This window comes from Chenopodium quinoa, unplaced genomic scaffold (genome assembly GCF_001683475.1).
Source record: "Chenopodium quinoa cultivar QQ74 unplaced genomic scaffold, ASM168347v1, whole genome shotgun sequence".
NCBI classification, from domain to species: Eukaryota; Viridiplantae; Streptophyta; class Magnoliopsida; order Caryophyllales; family Amaranthaceae; genus Chenopodium; species Chenopodium quinoa.
Window position 1 is genome coordinate 3243922 of NW_018743593.1, and position 16819 is coordinate 3260740.

Here is a 16819-nt window from a genome sequence, read left to right on the forward strand (position 1 = left end):
TGGAATGTTTCTTTGGGAAAAAAATTCTAAGTGGGAAGAACAAAAATGTGTAGAGGTAGATTTTAGTAATCTTAATCTCAATTTCACAAGAAACAAGCGTTATATACTCCTTTGGTAATAATTGCGCATACTTTTAGAAAATTATAGGGTGGAGACTAAAGGGAGATATTTATGATATACGGAGTATAGTACAGTTGGTACTTGGTAGGGGTATACTTTGTATGTATATTTTTTTTTTTGAATAAATACTGCGTATGTATTTAGTTGTTAGAAGGAGAGAGAAATAATATTATAAAAAATGATGTAATGTATAGGAGAGAGAAATAATAAAATGAACATTCTTACCAAATAAAAAATATTGCAATTATTATATGACATAAAATGAAAGTGTTGTGATTATTTTTACAAAACAAAGGGAGTGTATGTATAATAACAACCCTCAAAATTATCTACTTCAACAAGTATATATATTGGAGTAAATCGCCAAGTCATCAACCACCCATCATATATTATAAATGTATAATGCTGAGCTTTTTTCAATTTCCTAGTGCAACAAACAAGTAAAATATTTGTATAACCTAAGTTATTTATATAATTAGCCATAACTTAGCTAACTCATAATTAAGTCTTGTAACTTAGCCCCTCTCTATCTACATGCATCTTTAGATGCTTAAAAAGAAAAACAAATTGTGAAGAGAGGAGTTTATATTAGAAAACATAATAAAGCCGGTTTAAAATCATAGATTGAAGTGTATAATTTATGTTAAACTAATAAACTTATGAGCATGAATTTTGTAGATCAAGAAGGGTTTCCCACCCCAAGAAAATCAATGAAGTTAACCTCTTTGGTGTTACTCGCCATTGCACGACCGCATCCTCCATCCTCGAGCGCTTCTTCTTGTAATGATGATTGCCTCATTGCAGTTGTTGTTGTTGTTGTCGTCTTGCTTTGGTTGACTAATGGAGCAAAAGCAGAAGGAATAGTACAATAATTGACTCCATAAGACGAGCCAAACCCTATTCCACATGAAAACCTTGCATCAAAACCATTTGAGTGATCAAATAATGAGCTATTAGTACTACTATTACTTCTTCCAAGCCAATTTCCTAGTAAACATTGTGGATGTATCGTCGAAGATGATGCCCTATAAGTCCCCTTGCTTATACATGGTCTCGGAAAAGTCAAGCATGCCATTGTACTAGCTTTATTCTTTATCTCCTTGTTTAAATCATGTTCAAACTTGTACAATTCGCGACTATGATCATTATTCTTTAGGGTGCCATGATATTTCCATGTTTTTGAGAGAGGATCATGGGTTGATGAGGTGGTAGACGACGAAATACTAGAACTAATTAAGCTTGATCTCTTGTTTGATTGTTGCTTGGACCGCTCCCTTTGCATCCTAGCCATGATAACGTGCCAATGGTTCTTGACGGCATTGTCTGTTCTACCAGGGAATAGCCGCGAAATTAATGCCCATTTGTTCCCATGGATCCGGTGGGCGGTCAAAAGCCGTTCTTCCTCCTCTTCTGTGAAAGGCTTCCTATTGATTCTTGGGTCCAATTGATTGAACCATCTTAACCTACAACTCTTCCCTAAAAAACAAGTTTAAAAAATATATTTTTTTAAAAAAAAGAAATTGATCAAGACATGTTTTCAATATATAATCATCTATTTTAGTGGATTTTTTTAGGAATAAGTACCTTTCGGATAAATCTATTTCACTTAATCACAATAAAAAGCAATTCTCTAGAATTATAACTTTCTAATTATAAACCTAGTTAGGATGCTTAAATTTTACATCAACGAACCCCATGCACATATTATATAAACTATAGATTAAAAAAAATTGATGTTCTGTCCATTTCAACATCTTACAAAATATATGAACAAAGAAACTCTTAAATTCATATTGACTCCAAAAACCTAATTTTTTAAAAAAGTAAAATACATGGAAAATTAGAAACGTCTTCTCACAAGACCATAACCTAACTTATCTAAAAGTAAAACATAATTAAGAAAATTTGCTATCCAAAAACCTAATTAATATGTTCATAATATGATACACAAAACAAGAAAATTCGGTTTTAAAAGAAATATATAGAGGAAATAATTATTAGTGATTTATCAATAAGTTGATATGGTGATCAAAAAATTATTACTTCATAGTAATTATATATAAGTTGATCTAATGAACAAAAAATAAATAAATTATATCTATAAGTTGATCTAATGAACAAAACAAGCAAGCACATAACATACCTGATCTTCCTTGAAGCTTTTCAGCTATGGAATTCCAATTCTGAGGGCCATATTGCTCGACGAGTTTTCGAAGCTTTTCGTCTTCAGCTGGTCTCCAGTGACCTCTAGGACAGGTGTTTGAAGATTTCATCATCTCATTATCACTTGAATTTCTTCCAGAATCCTCCATCATAATTAGTTATCAGTGTAATTTAAGAGATAAATATAGGTTTATTATTATGTTATATGATGAGAATAATATTAATGTTATTAAGCTTTGTTATGATTGTTTCTTTTGACTTTTAAAATAGAGAATTGAATATAAGAAGTAGATTGGAGAGAAAAATAAATCAAGTGTAGTAAAGTAAGAGAAGTATAGGTTAAGATATAAAAAAGAGGGAGAAGAAAGAAAATTGGTTAACAGAATAAGAAAAGTGAGTAGGTTGTGTTTTTAGGGTTGTGGATGGGCAGTCACTTTTGTTGTTTTCTCACGACATTATTTTTATTTTAATTATTTCATTTTTCATATTTGTCAATTTATATATTTCATTATCTATATCTTTGATTTTTTTTAGGTATTCTAAACTTATTAGTTCTTTTCGTTTTCCGATTATAAAATGATTAATTTGAATAGTTTTCTTATTTGGAAGCAATCTCACTTGGTAAATATATGTGCCAAAAACTTTATTACTTTTTTCAGTTTACCATGCAATTTTTAAAACCATATTTTACTAATTGAATTTTTCCATGCATGATTTTAAATTTTAATCATCATTTTCTCTTCCCAATCCTCATATTAATTCATTGTCCTTATTTTCTCAATCATCTCTTTGTTTTGAAAAGTGGTACTTTCTAATGTGAAAACTAGAATCTCTATTATCTTAATCATATCTCCATCACTAAAATTCACTTTTCTTAATTTACTCCAGCATAATTCCAAATGGAAAGAACACATAGGATTGGAGAGATAACTATTATTTATAGAGAGAATTTTTATAACATTACAAATGACTATGTTTTTCCTTACTTCTAATTACAAAACACTTTAAAATAAGTGTGTGCGTGAACCGTACAAAAATCAAAATTGGTCATGTTACAAAAAATAGAGGAAAGTATATATCTTAGTTATGTTGGACCATCGTTATTCTTGCTATCTTTAGACATGGTTAAGGTTGACAATATAGTTAAGGTTATGTCATCTATGAAAACAAGTTAGTGACTACTATATGCGTGCTTGCAATGGCAATAATTTAATTGCTGACAATAATGTTTGGTATGTTTTCAATTGTTTTTTAAAATTGAAACTAACTTAAGTTATTAGGAGGAGTATCAGATTATGACTATTTTGTCTATTTACGATAAACATTATTGTCAAAGATTTTTCTTATATTATTTATATTGTGTATATTCTACATGTTGAAAAGTAAAGAGTTTTGTCTAAGTCAAGTTTTAACAACATTTCTTATGTGCTGACATGCATGTATGGACTGACATTATATTAATTTCCACTAGAAAAGAAAAATAAAATGCTAATTACATTAATCTAAATGTCTCTCTATCTTAGGAATAGAATTTTTGCAGCTTTATGTAGAATTCAATACTAGGATACTCGATTACTATTGTAGTCTATTAGTTAAAAAAAGACAGTTAAATATATGCATTATGACTAAACCAATAATTAATATTTTACATAATAATTCCATATTTATATGAATAATTATGAAAAAAATTTAGTCAAAATTATGATATGAATTATGCAACAGTCAAACTAATAATGCACTTATAAAATCAAAGGGAATTCCTTCTAATAACAATTTGCTAATTTTTTGTGGGGAAAATTTTATATTGGTGTTAATCCTACTGTTAATCATTTGGTTCGAATCCAGCAGATTAATTAGTACAAATAAAAATCAGGATGATATTTTGTTTGCCTCAGAATATACTCGTATGTATCATGTGACTGATTTTGAGAACATACATATACATTCCATATTTGGGTTAAGTACATAATTCAAATTGGGCAATTTGATTTGAGTCAATAGTTTGTACAATCAGCAACTTTTCTGTGTGGTAGGTGTTAATCATATGATCGAGTTACTTATTAAGAGGTTACTGAGTTACTTATTTAGGGCTTACTTGTAAAAGTTACTTATTCAAAGGTTAGTCAGTTGAATTGATTAACCGTTTTCTGTGTTCGAGTAACCCCTAACAGACCGAATAACCCTTGAATAAGTAGCCCCTAAATAAGTAACCCTTGTAATTTACCCTAGATCAAACAAGTAACCCGGCCCCTGAATAAGAACCACTCCTGCCAAACGAGTAAACCTAGAATAATTAACCCCTACAAGTAACCCCTGTCCAAATGAGTATAGGGATGTCAACGGGCGGGGCAGGGCGGATATTAGCCTTCTTATCCCCATCTCCATCCCCGTGGCGGGTTCAAAATTCATCTCCATTCCCGCCCTAGCGGGTACAATTCCAAAATCATTCCTGCCAGCCCCCCACTTGGATATCCATCCCCATCTAAGACCAGACTAATCCCCACCTCCTAATACACAATCCAACATAATTAATATAGACTACAAAAAAATTATTATTAATATTAATTGCACACATCTTAGTTATAATATTTTTGCATTACATATGATTATATCTACTATTTTATTTTACTTGATTTCTTTTTATATAAAATGGAATAAAAATATATAGATGTGGTGTGAAGTGGGAATGAAGCGGATGCGAAGTGAGTCGAGGCGGGGCGGGGAAGAGGATGGGGCAGGTACAATGTAAAATCCACCCCCACCCTATCTCCCATGGTGGATATGATTTTTATCCCCACCACCGTACCCGCCAAACCAAGACCCATCCCTGCCCCACTAACATCCCTACGAGTAATCCTCTATAAGTAACCCTTGTCATATGGTGTAACCAGCCACATATAAAAAAAATTGAGTTGTACAATATATAATCTTATAAACAAAAGACATTCATATAAACACAATACAATTTTGACATTGCTTAACAAGAAAATCACATACACCACTACATTAAACATTTGGAGACTCGAGATACGAAAAAAAAACCTAATAACAATACATCCTCCGTTTTAATTTGTTAGTCCCATATACTATTTTGGGCGTTCCAAAAAAATTTACCCATATTAAATATATTCCACTTTTAACTTAGTTTTTATTTTATACATAATAAACTCTGATTGGTTAAATTAATTGATTGCGAATTAATGACACGACTCTAAGTAAAATAAATTAATCCCTTGATTAATTATGCAGTTATGGCTAATGCTTTCTTTAAAAAATAAAAAAAAATTAAATAAGGTAAAAACTATTTATGAATTGTTTTTTACTCTAATGATAGATTCCAAATATTCTCTTTTTCTTATTTTATGTGATTGATTCCACATGAGATTATTATATTGAAATGGAGGAAGTAATATTATTATATTATAATGGATTGATGGTACATCTTTGATATTTTTGTGTAGAATTGTTAGTTGATGTATATTTCTTTTAACTGGGACATGTTCTTGAGAAATAATACTGAGTCCTACTTTTTAAAAATTTTGAATTAAAAGTCTATTCACTTCAATTTAATTTCAGTTAAGTTCAATTCAGTTCAGCTCCAATCAGTTCAATTTATGTGAACAAACCCTAACTCTTATTACTAGTATTTGAAAGCAACTACATCTTCTAAAAATATTTAAGTTACCAGTATTTATTTTTCTATCCTCATTAATTTTAATTACCTTTTTTTAAAAAAACTTTTAAGAATAGTGTGAGACATTTATGCCCCAAAAATATTTTATTTATATATGTTTTTATCATGAATACTGTCTATAACTAAAGTTATAACATATGATCAAATGGAAAGAGTTCCCCTAATTTATGACTAGCTTTAGGCAACATAATATGTCTAAAATTTCCAATCTGCGGGATATATATATATATATATATATATATATATATAATCACCAAAAAAAAAAAAAAAATCACCAAACAAAAATTCCACATAAAAAGTCCAAAAGTGACCTCCAAATAGAAGTTTGCATATGCCCTTTATAGCCAAATAAATACCTAATAATATTAATCTCAAAATTCTTATTGAACCAAGAAATCTCATTTATTTAGTAAGAAGTATTAAACTACACATTCAAGAAAATCCATAAACAACCTTATTTAATTAGTATATGGAGTCATATATTTGGTCCATTTTGACACTTCATGATTCATTTTGTTGATTTAAACGGAACTTATAGTGGGTGGTTGGCTCTATTTTCCTAACTAATATTATCCCAAAATCAACGTTCACATATTTAGCTTAGATTTTATGTGGATGACGTATATAAAATTTACTTGAAGTGCCCCATAAGATTATATAGTTGTATATGTTTATGGAATTATCAGTCTTCTACAAAAACTAACTTAATAAGGGTTAAATAATGTTTAAGATTTAGGGCTTGTTCACTTCAGCTTAAGTTCAGTTCAATTCGGTTCAGTTCAATTCACTTCACTTCAGTTTGGCTCCTAATTTCTTTTTCTCATAAAATATTCATTTCAGCTTTATTCATTTTAGTTCAATTACCTTCCAATCAGTTCAGTCAATAATCTATTGTTCGCATTGTATCATTATAAGTCGTATGTACTATTGTATTGTGATCAATAAAAATATTATTAGATTTGTCTAAATGGGCAATCTATTAACTAAACTAAAACAAAATGTTGCTGACATCATCATTTCTTCAAAACATGTCACTCTAATATAATTTTTTTTTCTTGCCAATTTGCTATGAGATGATTTCATTAGTTTATTTTATTATTTTTTTTATCTAATAAACATTTTATATGCTTTATCCTTGTCCCTACCAAGTTTTTATTTTATTTACTTTTTTACAGGTATATTAATATTTCAAAGTTTAAAAGTGTTCATTATGACTTTATATATATATATATATATATATATATATATATATATATATATATATATATATATATATATATATATATTTACCATGTATACAAAAAAATTATAGAGTAGAAACTTTCTTTCTCCGTATTTTAAACAAATTAAATATTAATGTATTTTGTACTTTTGTACCGTGCATCGCGCGGGAACTAAACTATTTTTATAATATTATAAGTTTTTATATATAATTAATTTAAATATTTGTTAATGGTTTAAAGTAGACCTGGTTATTGGGCGGGTCGGGTCAGAGTCTGTGCGGTCGAGTTTAAGAGGGTCACATTTTACCGGGTCAATATTGAATAAGGCCAATGCGGGTCGCGGGTCAATGGCGGGTCGATAATGGGCGGGCCTATGAAATATCAATTAAAATAAATATTGGACAAAGCCATTATTAAGTACGTATATATGAATAAATCTTTTTTTATGTAATTACTTTATATTACTTTTTTTTATCAATTAAATTGGAAAAACATTTCAGCCCTATATTGACTATACCTAATAAGAGCCCTCTCCATTAAAAACCCTAAGCTTAGCCTTGATCCTATTATCATTGGGTTACCTTATCCAATAACCAGCTCTAGTTTAAAGTGTTTTATAAACCTTGTAAATAAAAATACTAGACATTATATTATAAGACGGAGGGAGCATTACAGAAGACTATAATGACAAGTTAGCTACCCAAATACAAAGGTTAGAAAGTAGATGAAGGTTTAAGATAGATTATGGTTCTCTTGTCAGTACCCTTGCTTTCTGTCGGATGTCATTGAGGTGAAGTATGACAATAAGATAGGGACTTCAACTATACTAATGCTTTATGTTATTGCTTCTTATCATAATATCATGGACTCATGGTTATATACAGGAATAAAACACATTGCTTTATGAGGCCGTCCAGGTTTCTCAAATTGATAAACAACAAACGTTTATCAAATGGCATTCTCGTAATTATTTTGCCTAGTTTTCTGCGAAAGTCAATTATATAATGTAATAGTGGTCCTAGTCCAAGCTGGCAGCGAAGCGACCTTAGTAACGGATAGTTAACGCCTTCGTTAACGGATAAACAACTTTGTCAACACATGGAAGTTACTTTTGCAGAAGAAAGAGAAAATAAGACAGACACTTGAGTTTGAGATTAAATAGTATACATAAACATCCCAAAAAAAATTAAAAATATATATAGGAGCATGCGATTTTGAACTCTTCGAAGCACATAGCAGGCAATATTGGAGGTGTGGAGGAGAAATTGGATTTGTTTCAGGGCTTACAAGGTACGTTCTCCATGGTTATTGATTCGTAGTAATTCTGGAGTGTGGTATGCAATTTGTTTGTAATTGGATCATTTCGAATCTATTGGTTTGTATTTTGGCTGCGTCGGATTGTAATTAGGAGCTTAAATTTGAATTGTTATTATTGGAAGCCAAATATTCAGGTGCTTAATTGTATTCAAAATTGTAGCATGAATTTGTTTACTTGAACCTGTGTTTAGGGTTAAGACGCTTTAATTTTTATTTATTTTAATTTTTAATTTAATGTGCTATGTATAGAGTCGTTTATTTAGAGTGAAGATTGTTGTGTGGGTTGTAGTATGCAATTCTTAATATTATGATTTGGGGGTATTGATTATTAATTAAATCAGGATGGTTGATTTTCATGACAATGTTTGTGGGGATGGTGTCGGAGGAGGAGAATTTGGGGATGATTGTTATGACATTGGTACTGGGGATGGAGTTGGGGAAGGTGAAATTGGCGATGATTTGTACTGTCCTGACTCTGTTGATGATATGTCATTAGATATGTGCGTTCCTCCAATGTCACCAATCCGTGATGGGCAATGTAGTAATGTAATTGAATAACAGGGTATGTTCTGCTCCTTTGGTTGAATCACCGAAAGTGGGGATGGTGTTTAAGTCATGGCAGGATGTAGAGAAGTATTACAAAAAGTATGGTGAGCAGGAGGGTTTTGGTGTTTCAAGGGTGCAAGCAACCAAATCGAAAGTAACCAATGATCGTTTGACCACAACGTGGAAGTGTGAGTGTTGGGGTGCACCTAACATGAGGGCCAAGAGAGAGGCCAAAAAGAGGGCTAAATCAATGGATGTTGCTGGCTGTGGTGCTAAGGTTAATGGAGTTATTGGGGCAGATGAACTTAGTCGAGGGAAGATAAAATCAAAGAAATGCGAATGTGGTGCTACTGTATATGCTGGGGTGAATGCAGAAGGGGAGTGGGAGTTAAGGAAGGTGATTAATGTGCACACACATGATGTTAACCCTAGCATGTCCAAGTTAGTCAAAGAGTATAGGATGAAGAATTACACTGCTAATGTGAAGAAGGTGTTGCTGAATTTTTATGAAGAGGGGGTGTCGGTGTCCAAAATTCGCAAAGGCCTGTCGCATGAGAAAGAGGAGGAGGAGTTGCCCAGCCTTAAGGACATGCAGCATGAGGTGTATAAATCAAGGAGGCTGAAATTTGAGGGAGGAGATGCTAATGCCATGAGGGCGTATTTTGAGCGGATGCAAGAGGATAATCAAAACTTTTATCACACTCATTGGTTAGATGAATTTGGTCGCTTGAAGGACGTTTTATGGGTAGATGCAAGAAGTCGGGCAACATATGAGTATTTCGGGGATGTAGTTTGTTTTGATGCTACATACCTTACTAACCAATATGAACTCCCGTTTGCAAACTTTGTGGGCGTCAACCATCACGGGCAGTTCATCCTTTTGGGGTGTGCCTTAGTGTCTCGAGAAACCACTGAGACATACAAATGGGTTTTCCAGCAGTGGTTGGCTTGCATGGGAAATAGAGCCCCCGTAGCTATTTTGACTGATCAAGCTGCGTCAATGCGCAATGCACTGGCTCAAACGATGCCAACTGCCAGGCACAGGTGGTGCATATGGCACATTGTTAAGAAATTTTCTGAAAAGCTTGGCAAATGCAAGGGGTAAGTTCTGTTATATGATGTCATATTGGTTCATGATGAATAGTGTTCTATCTTATTTGTTGAATTTAACTGTGGGTATGGACATAGGTGTCTATGTTTAGGTACAAAGATTTCAAGAGTCCTTTGAAGGCAATAATATATGAGAGCTTCACTGTAGAAGAATTTGAAAGAAGGTGGTGTGAATGCATGAAAAAAATCAGTCTTGAGGATAATGAATGGTTGGCCTATATGAAGAGAGACACATGTGGATCCCGGCCTTCATGCGCGAATATTTTTGGGCCGGGATAAAGACAACACAACGTGTGGAGAGCATTAACAGTTTCTTTGATGGGTTTGTTAATCGGAAGATGAAACTTTGCGAATTTCCTGTGCGATACACCAGGGCAATGACAAAGAGGTTCCAGGATGAGAATGAAGCAGATGCAAAGGCAACAAAGTACATTTGGCGACTTGTTAGTGGTTTCCGACATGAATCATTTTTCCAAAAGATTTACACTGATGCTAAGTTCCAGGAGATTCAAAGAGAACTATCCCGATTGATGTACTGCTATGACAGGGGAGAACATGTTATTGATGACACAACGGTTCGATATGTGATCAAAGACAGGGTTTGGATAGTACCGGAAGGGGAAATTGAAGAAGTCATTACGGACCGTAGGCGCAATTATGCGATTACGTATAACCATGTTCTGAAAGAGGTCACTTGTGAATGCAGAAAATTTGAAACACATGGTATTCTTTGCTAGCATTGTATTCGTGTGTTGGATTAGAACATGGTCTTCGAAATACCTACAAAGTATGTGTTAGACAGGTGGCGCAAAGATATCGTGAGGAAGCACACAAGGGTCAAGGTTGCGTACCATGACCCCACGCAGACACCCGAGGTTAAAAAATTCAACCTGATGATGAATGCATTTGAGGGGGTGTGTGAGGATGCTTCAGCTGCAGATGAAGAAACCGTACAGCTAGTGATAGACTCCCTGTCTACTCTCCACATTGAAGTGAAGGATAGGAGGCTTAAATATATGGAACTGATTGCTTCGAGTGATTACCCCGTGGTTGAGGATCCACAGTCAGAGATTGGTTCTAACAGCCATACTGTTAATGGACAGTCCCTTCCTTCGCCGTCCACCATTCCCAATGTTCTTGACCCTGTGTGTAAAAAACGCCGTCGTGGTAGACCAAAGGGTTCTCCCAACAAAGCCTATTCAGAAACTGCATACAAGCAAGTTAAGCCACGAAAATCAAAGGTATGCCTTACATGATCACCCAACTGTCTTAATATTTGATGATAAGCCACAAGGTCCTTATGGTTTTATGCATTTTGTTAGGCAAAACAAGCTTTGGAGTACGGGCAGTTGCAGGTATATCTGATGGTATATTTGTTATGACCATATTGTTGACACTTATAGTATGTGTTCTAACATTTTGGCATTTTGCATTACATTACATTTACAGGATGATGATAACATCCACCTTCCACAACCTGATGTAGGTGGAGACAGTGTATGCCTATCAGATGATGAAGACGTGGTGTTTGACATTAACAGTATTGATTGCACTGGTGGTTTTTCCGATGCGTTTTGAGGGGTGCCTATACATGCGGCCTGCCATGTATTGGAGTAGAACTAATGTAATAATAATTGGGCACTGTGTGTAATGGCCCAAATGTTAGGATTCAATCTTGAATGGATGACACATCTCTGTTTGACATAAATGGGCCATTAATATTCTGAAATTGGGCCATTTATAACTAAGTTTTTATAGGCCAATATTTTATCTAACTTTTCGATGGGATCAATTGCATTGTGTAACTCATGGGCTGTATTTAAACCAAACCTTTTGAATGAAGATATTTTTAGCCCATTCTTATGTTATGATTGTCCCAAGATTCTAATTCGGTTTATTAATAATCTTATTGGACTGATCTTATGGGCTTAATATAACTCAACTGTTCATTGGCCCAAAACTTAAGGGTTGTTTTAAAGTTGTTTAAGGATTATGACTTCATGGTCTAAATATAACTCAACTGATTTACTGGGCTACATATAACTCACTGATTATTTGGGCTAAATATAACTGAAATCTGTAATAATACTGTTAAAATTTTGAGAGAACTCACAGTAGGATTCAGTAACAAATAATCACACAACTAATAACCATCTTCATAGACTCATCAACAGGATACACTCCAATTGTTGAAATACAGATAAACAAAATGAGCCCAACCAAAATTAACTAAATGAGCCCAATCAAACATCACATAATGAGCCCAAACTACATTAGTATCCTAATCATAGACTTAAGTTAAACAACCACTAATAACCATTAAAACTAATAGGTCAGGGCAACATAACCCCGTAATCGTTATTGAAATTTACTTAAACCTAGCTTAGCCAAATTTGTAATTTGTCCAGGACACACATATCACTTCTTCAAGGGAAGACAGTAAACACGCTTCAAGCTCCTGATGCCAGCACTGCGGATTGTGTGATTTGGTGCGAGGACCCTGTTCTTGTGCATCAGGACAAGTTGGCTAACATGACATCTATAGATCTCAGCGGCCATGTAATACAGCTTCAACACCTTCATGGTCAACTCAGCCTGGACTGTCAACTTCTTAGATGATCCACTAACGTCACACAGATAAAAATTTCGCAACGCAGCATTCATATTATACTCAGGATCCTGCATTGAACATGTATTAAAATTTTGAACACATAATTTATTAAGCAAATAAGAATCATTAATTCAAAAAATTTTCATAATTTATACCTTTCTGATAGCTAGCACGATCTGACCATTAGTTATACCAACCTCTCCAGCCGTATCAGTAGCCAATGGCCTTTCCAGTACGATTATCAGCCAAGAAAAATTTTGTCTTATAGAGGTCAAGTTTGGCAGCATAATCATCGTAGATATGCTCGAAAGTTTGGCTCTTCGTGATTGTGTACATCACACCAATGTCACCAGGGGTTTGGCTCCTTACAAGGATACCATATTCAGCTTCATCATCAGGCTCATCCTTACCATCGTTCTTCTTTCCCCCACCTGATGAGCTGGATGAGTTGTCCTGAGTCAACCCCAGTCCAGCCCTCATTGTTTGAAGGAGTTTCCTCTTAACACAGGGTGCAACTCGTCCTTCCGGTAGTAGGGGTGCAGCTGATGCAGCATAGCAAAGGCGTTCTGGTTGAGTGTGGCAGCAAGGAGGGTGCTCTTACGCACAGATCTGCTTCTTGATCTTCTTTTTGACCTTCTCTTCGCATGAGGGTCCTGTCCGGAAGAAGAAGGATGCATAATGCCTTTTCCCTTGTCTCCAGCTGGAGATAAGGGTTGACTACGATTCGTAGTTCCATCAGGTTGGGCTTGTTTCTTATCCTTCCTCTTGAACTTGGTGGGGGATGAACCATCACTCAAGTTTTCGCTCATATTTGGGTGAGGGATGACAGCTTTGGATGAAGATGACATGTTTTGCTAGGGTTTTGGATTTGGTTTGTGGTGTGTGTATGGTATCTCAAAGCACATGTTTATATAGTGGGAGATACACAACCTTATTATTAATTAAAACTTTATAAAAAAAAGATTTTGTTGCAAAGCTGCACTATGATTTTTTTTTTTTTCAAGTAATTAGTGGTGATAATAGTGTTCTAAAATTATGTTAGGGTGATCATAGTCTTCTAAAAATAACTTTTTTAAATAAAATAAGATAATGGTTTGAATAACTAAGGAACACATGTTTATTAATTTAATAACTGATATAGCTTGGTTTTTTACTCGCGGCTTTTTTAGCAATCTAACTTAAATATTTAATTACTTAGTTTGTTTTAGAACTTGATAATTTTTGTATAAGATGAAATACAATTGTAATTAAAAATTAAATGTTTTTCGAGTAAACTACATTACGATGGACTACCCAATATCATTCGATTCAATGTGTTGATAAGGACCATGCTTATGTTTCGAGCCCTCTTATGGAATTGTTTCAAAAGATACACTGCGTATCTTTGCGTAAGGTCGAAAATGTAATTCGGGGGTATTTTGTGGTTTATAATTGATGGGCTGCTTAATGCCTTTATGTCACCTTTTTAATGTACACTTGAAAAGGAATTATACTTTTGTATTGATTTGTTGTATTCTTATGCAGTAGACGAAGCAAAGTAAAAGATATTACCTCCTTCTAAATATGATTCGTACACCTAATAATTATTATAAAATAGACCAAGCCCCTACACCCCTACTTTATAGTGAATTGTCATTGTCAAAGCTGCTTTAATCCAGTTTTTGATGCACTACTCTTTTTTTTTTTTTTTTTTTTTTACAGTACTCTTGTTTCAGGCTCTCTTTCCTAGGGGTATGACCAAAGGCTACAAGTTATTGCATGACAGGGGTGGAAGACCATAGTTTTGTAAAAGTCCATTAGGCACCCAAAGCAAATTAGAACATTAGTAATGGTTCTTGTTTATTTATGTCTGTCTTTGTTTAACAAGCATTAAGTTCAGCATGTGTTAAATTAATATTTATTAATACAAATATTAGTAGTAATTAAGGTAAATTTTATAGTATTATCATAATATCATAATTTTAAAACTAAACACATGAATAAGAACTTATGGAATGCTTAACGTTGGGAATTTGTATTTAAGTCCTTCGTTTTATTCTACTACTCCCAAATGGAATGTTAATCATACGAGAAAATTCAAGTTTATCAGGTTGATAAACATTAAATGTTTATCAAATGCCAACTTTTGTAAATAAATAGCTTTGGGATCGGTGACAAATAATAATAAACTGCTCCAGCTACACCTGACATCTAACCTTGGGTTAAAACTTAACCCAACTAGTATTGAAGCTGTAACGACGTTAACGGCTTACAAAATATGCAAATTGCAATGTAATTTAAAGTTTAATTAAATAACTACAGTGTGAGACAAAGGGGGATTGTACAGGTTGAGCTAAGACAGACAAAGGCCAATTCGCCGGATGATGATGACGACCTGTAGATCTTACATGTGGCTTGAAATCTTGAGTTGTGGTTACCAATTTATCTAATTCTTGGTATAGATGAAGGGCGTGCTTAGCTAATACTTGTGACTCATACAATGTTAATTCAAATTTATCTAATCATACAATGTTTATACTTGTTACTCATACAATGTTAATCACTAATTAGCATTTGAATGTCCCAAGTAGCATTTGAATGTGGCAATTAATTAGCATTTGAATGATAATATCTTATAAAATTATATTAAAAAAAGTATTAAAAAATATATTTTTACAATAAATTTATTTTTTAAAAAAATTATTTTAAAAAAAAATTATGTTTTTGATTCTTTTTTATTTTAGTTTTACTATAATAATATGATTTGACTGTTATGGTCGTATGGCTACTTGATTCCCTACCAAACCTAAAATACACAGAGCTGTGCTTGTTTCAATGGCTTCAATTGCTTATGCACGCCTTCGGAACCCTGTAATTTGTTTTTTCAAACCACCTGCTGGGTTACAACCTGAAATTGATTTCAACAATACAATTTACTTGTGTCCTGCTGCAAATTTACCACACAGTCCTTATGTTTCAAAAGAAGTCCTATCAAATTACATCCTGAACCCTCATATGCCCTCATACACCCACCGTAGGTTGAAAATGCGGTTACCAAACATCGAAGGAGAACCTGTACCGGCGCACCTGCCTAACATAGGTGACTGCCATGCACTGCCAAAGAGTATGAAACGGCAACTGGAATGGTGCCTTAAGAACCACCATGGCGTACCTTTCCACCCACTCCACTTGCTCGATCCAGTCCAAGTGCTTGATTTCGCAGCACCAGTCTTTCAACTCCAGTTTGATAGGCTATACCTCTGTATGGCTACGTATACAGATGCCTTGCAGATAGTTGAAGCCCTAATTCACAGCAGTGCTCTTAGTTTGAGGGTATTTTGTAATTGGATTTCGGCTCCATCGTCAGGTTCACCTTATCACACTGTTATGGTAGACCCTATAGGATGCCCTCTCTTTGTTCCTGGGTTGAACCCACTCAATCCTAATACTCGAATAGCTGTGTGGAATGTAAAGGGTTACCCGACCTTCATTCTTGTCAAACTTTGCCCTTCTATCTCGAATTCATAATCCCTCGATCATATTGCTCCTCGAGATCAGGCACTCGGCCGAGAATGTTGCTACCATGATTAACCATCTCCAGGGGAGATACCATCACTATGCCACCCCAGTATCCTCTTTCGACGGGGGATGTGCTCTGCTTTGGAACCCAGATGTAGTTGAAATTCAACAAAGGCCAACATTTGTTCGAGCTGCAATGGTTAATGTTTTCATTCAGGTTGTGTTAATAATTCTTTTTTACACATTAATAGTTTTAAAGTTATTTATATATACGTATATATTCGTTTGTAATCTAATCCAGTTTTCGTGCTTTAAATGTGCAGGGAGTACCATCATTTCTGTCACAAGCACCGTGAAGGAGATGCAGTAGCTAGTATCATCTAAATGTAATAAGTTGTCTTTCTCGAGCTACACATGTTCTGGGCGACTCTAGATTTATGTTTTATTAGAAGTGCCTATTAAATATTTATTTTTAGTTTTTATTTTCCTTTATTTTTCTTGGAACTTTACAACTACAATTTAAGGCTATCGTAATTT

General features: G+C 33.9%; 4 protein-coding genes across 4 annotated transcripts; 2 read left to right on the forward strand and 2 right to left on the reverse strand.

The window, feature by feature from the left end:
- Positions 1-337: 337 nt before the first annotated feature.
- On the reverse strand, positions 338-3033 carry LOC110682805 (transcription factor MYB117-like). Its single transcript, XM_021859152.1, has 2 exons — positions 2264-3033; positions 338-1596 (listed from the first exon to the last, which is right to left on the reverse strand). The coding sequence occupies exons 1-2, from the start codon at positions 2433-2435 to the stop codon at positions 800-802; spliced, it is 969 nt and encodes a 322-aa protein (XP_021714844.1). The 5' UTR covers positions 2436-3033; the 3' UTR covers positions 338-799.
- A 5826-nt stretch (positions 3034-8859) lies between these two features.
- Positions 8860-10265, forward strand: LOC110682732 (protein FAR-RED ELONGATED HYPOCOTYL 3-like). The gene is made up of 3 exons (XM_021859055.1): positions 8860-9017; positions 9079-10164; positions 10208-10265. Exons 1-3 carry the CDS (start codon positions 8860-8862, stop codon positions 10263-10265), a joined length of 1302 nt encoding a protein of 433 aa, XP_021714747.1.
- A 114-nt stretch (positions 10266-10379) lies between these two features.
- On the forward strand, positions 10380-10910 carry LOC110682733 (protein FAR-RED ELONGATED HYPOCOTYL 3-like). The gene has a single exon (XM_021859058.1). It carries the CDS (start codon positions 10380-10382, stop codon positions 10908-10910), a length of 531 nt encoding a protein of 176 aa, XP_021714750.1.
- Positions 10911-12300: 1390 nt separating this feature from the next.
- Positions 12301-13712, reverse strand: LOC110682725. Its single transcript, XM_021859051.1, has 2 exons — positions 12940-13712; positions 12301-12852 (listed from the first exon to the last, which is right to left on the reverse strand). Exons 1-2 carry the CDS (start codon positions 13075-13077, stop codon positions 12592-12594), a joined length of 399 nt encoding a protein of 132 aa, XP_021714743.1. The 5' UTR covers positions 13078-13712; the 3' UTR covers positions 12301-12591.
- Between the last annotated feature and the right edge of the window lie 3107 nt (positions 13713-16819).

Excerpts from the sequence above, each read along its gene's own strand:
- LOC110682805 (XM_021859152.1), bottom strand. The coding sequence starts at position 2,435 with ATGATGGAGGATTCTGGAAGAAATTCAAGTGATAATGAGATGATGAAA. Across the intron at positions 1,597-2,263 it reads AAAGCTTCAAGGAAGATCAG|GGAAGAGTTGTAGGTTAAGA; the intron begins GTATGTTATGTG and ends CTTGTTTTTTAG.
- LOC110682732 (XM_021859055.1), top strand. The coding sequence starts at position 8,860 with ATGGTTGATTTTCATGACAATGTTTGTGGGGATGGTGTCGGAGGAGGA. Across the intron at positions 9,018-9,078 it reads GATGATATGTCATTAGATAT|GGTATGTTCTGCTCCTTTGG; the intron begins GTGCGTTCCTCC and ends ATTGAATAACAG. Across the intron at positions 10,165-10,207 it reads AAGCTTGGCAAATGCAAGGG|TGTTCTATCTTATTTGTTGA; the intron begins GTAAGTTCTGTT and ends CATGATGAATAG.
- LOC110682733 (XM_021859058.1), top strand. The coding sequence starts at position 10,380 with ATGGTTGGCCTATATGAAGAGAGACACATGTGGATCCCGGCCTTCATG.
- LOC110682725 (XM_021859051.1), bottom strand. The coding sequence starts at position 13,077 with ATGATTATGCTGCCAAACTTGACCTCTATAAGACAAAATTTTTCTTGG. Across the intron at positions 12,853-12,939 it reads TCGTGCTAGCTATCAGAAAG|GATCCTGAGTATAATATGAA; the intron begins GTATAAATTATG and ends TGTTCAATGCAG.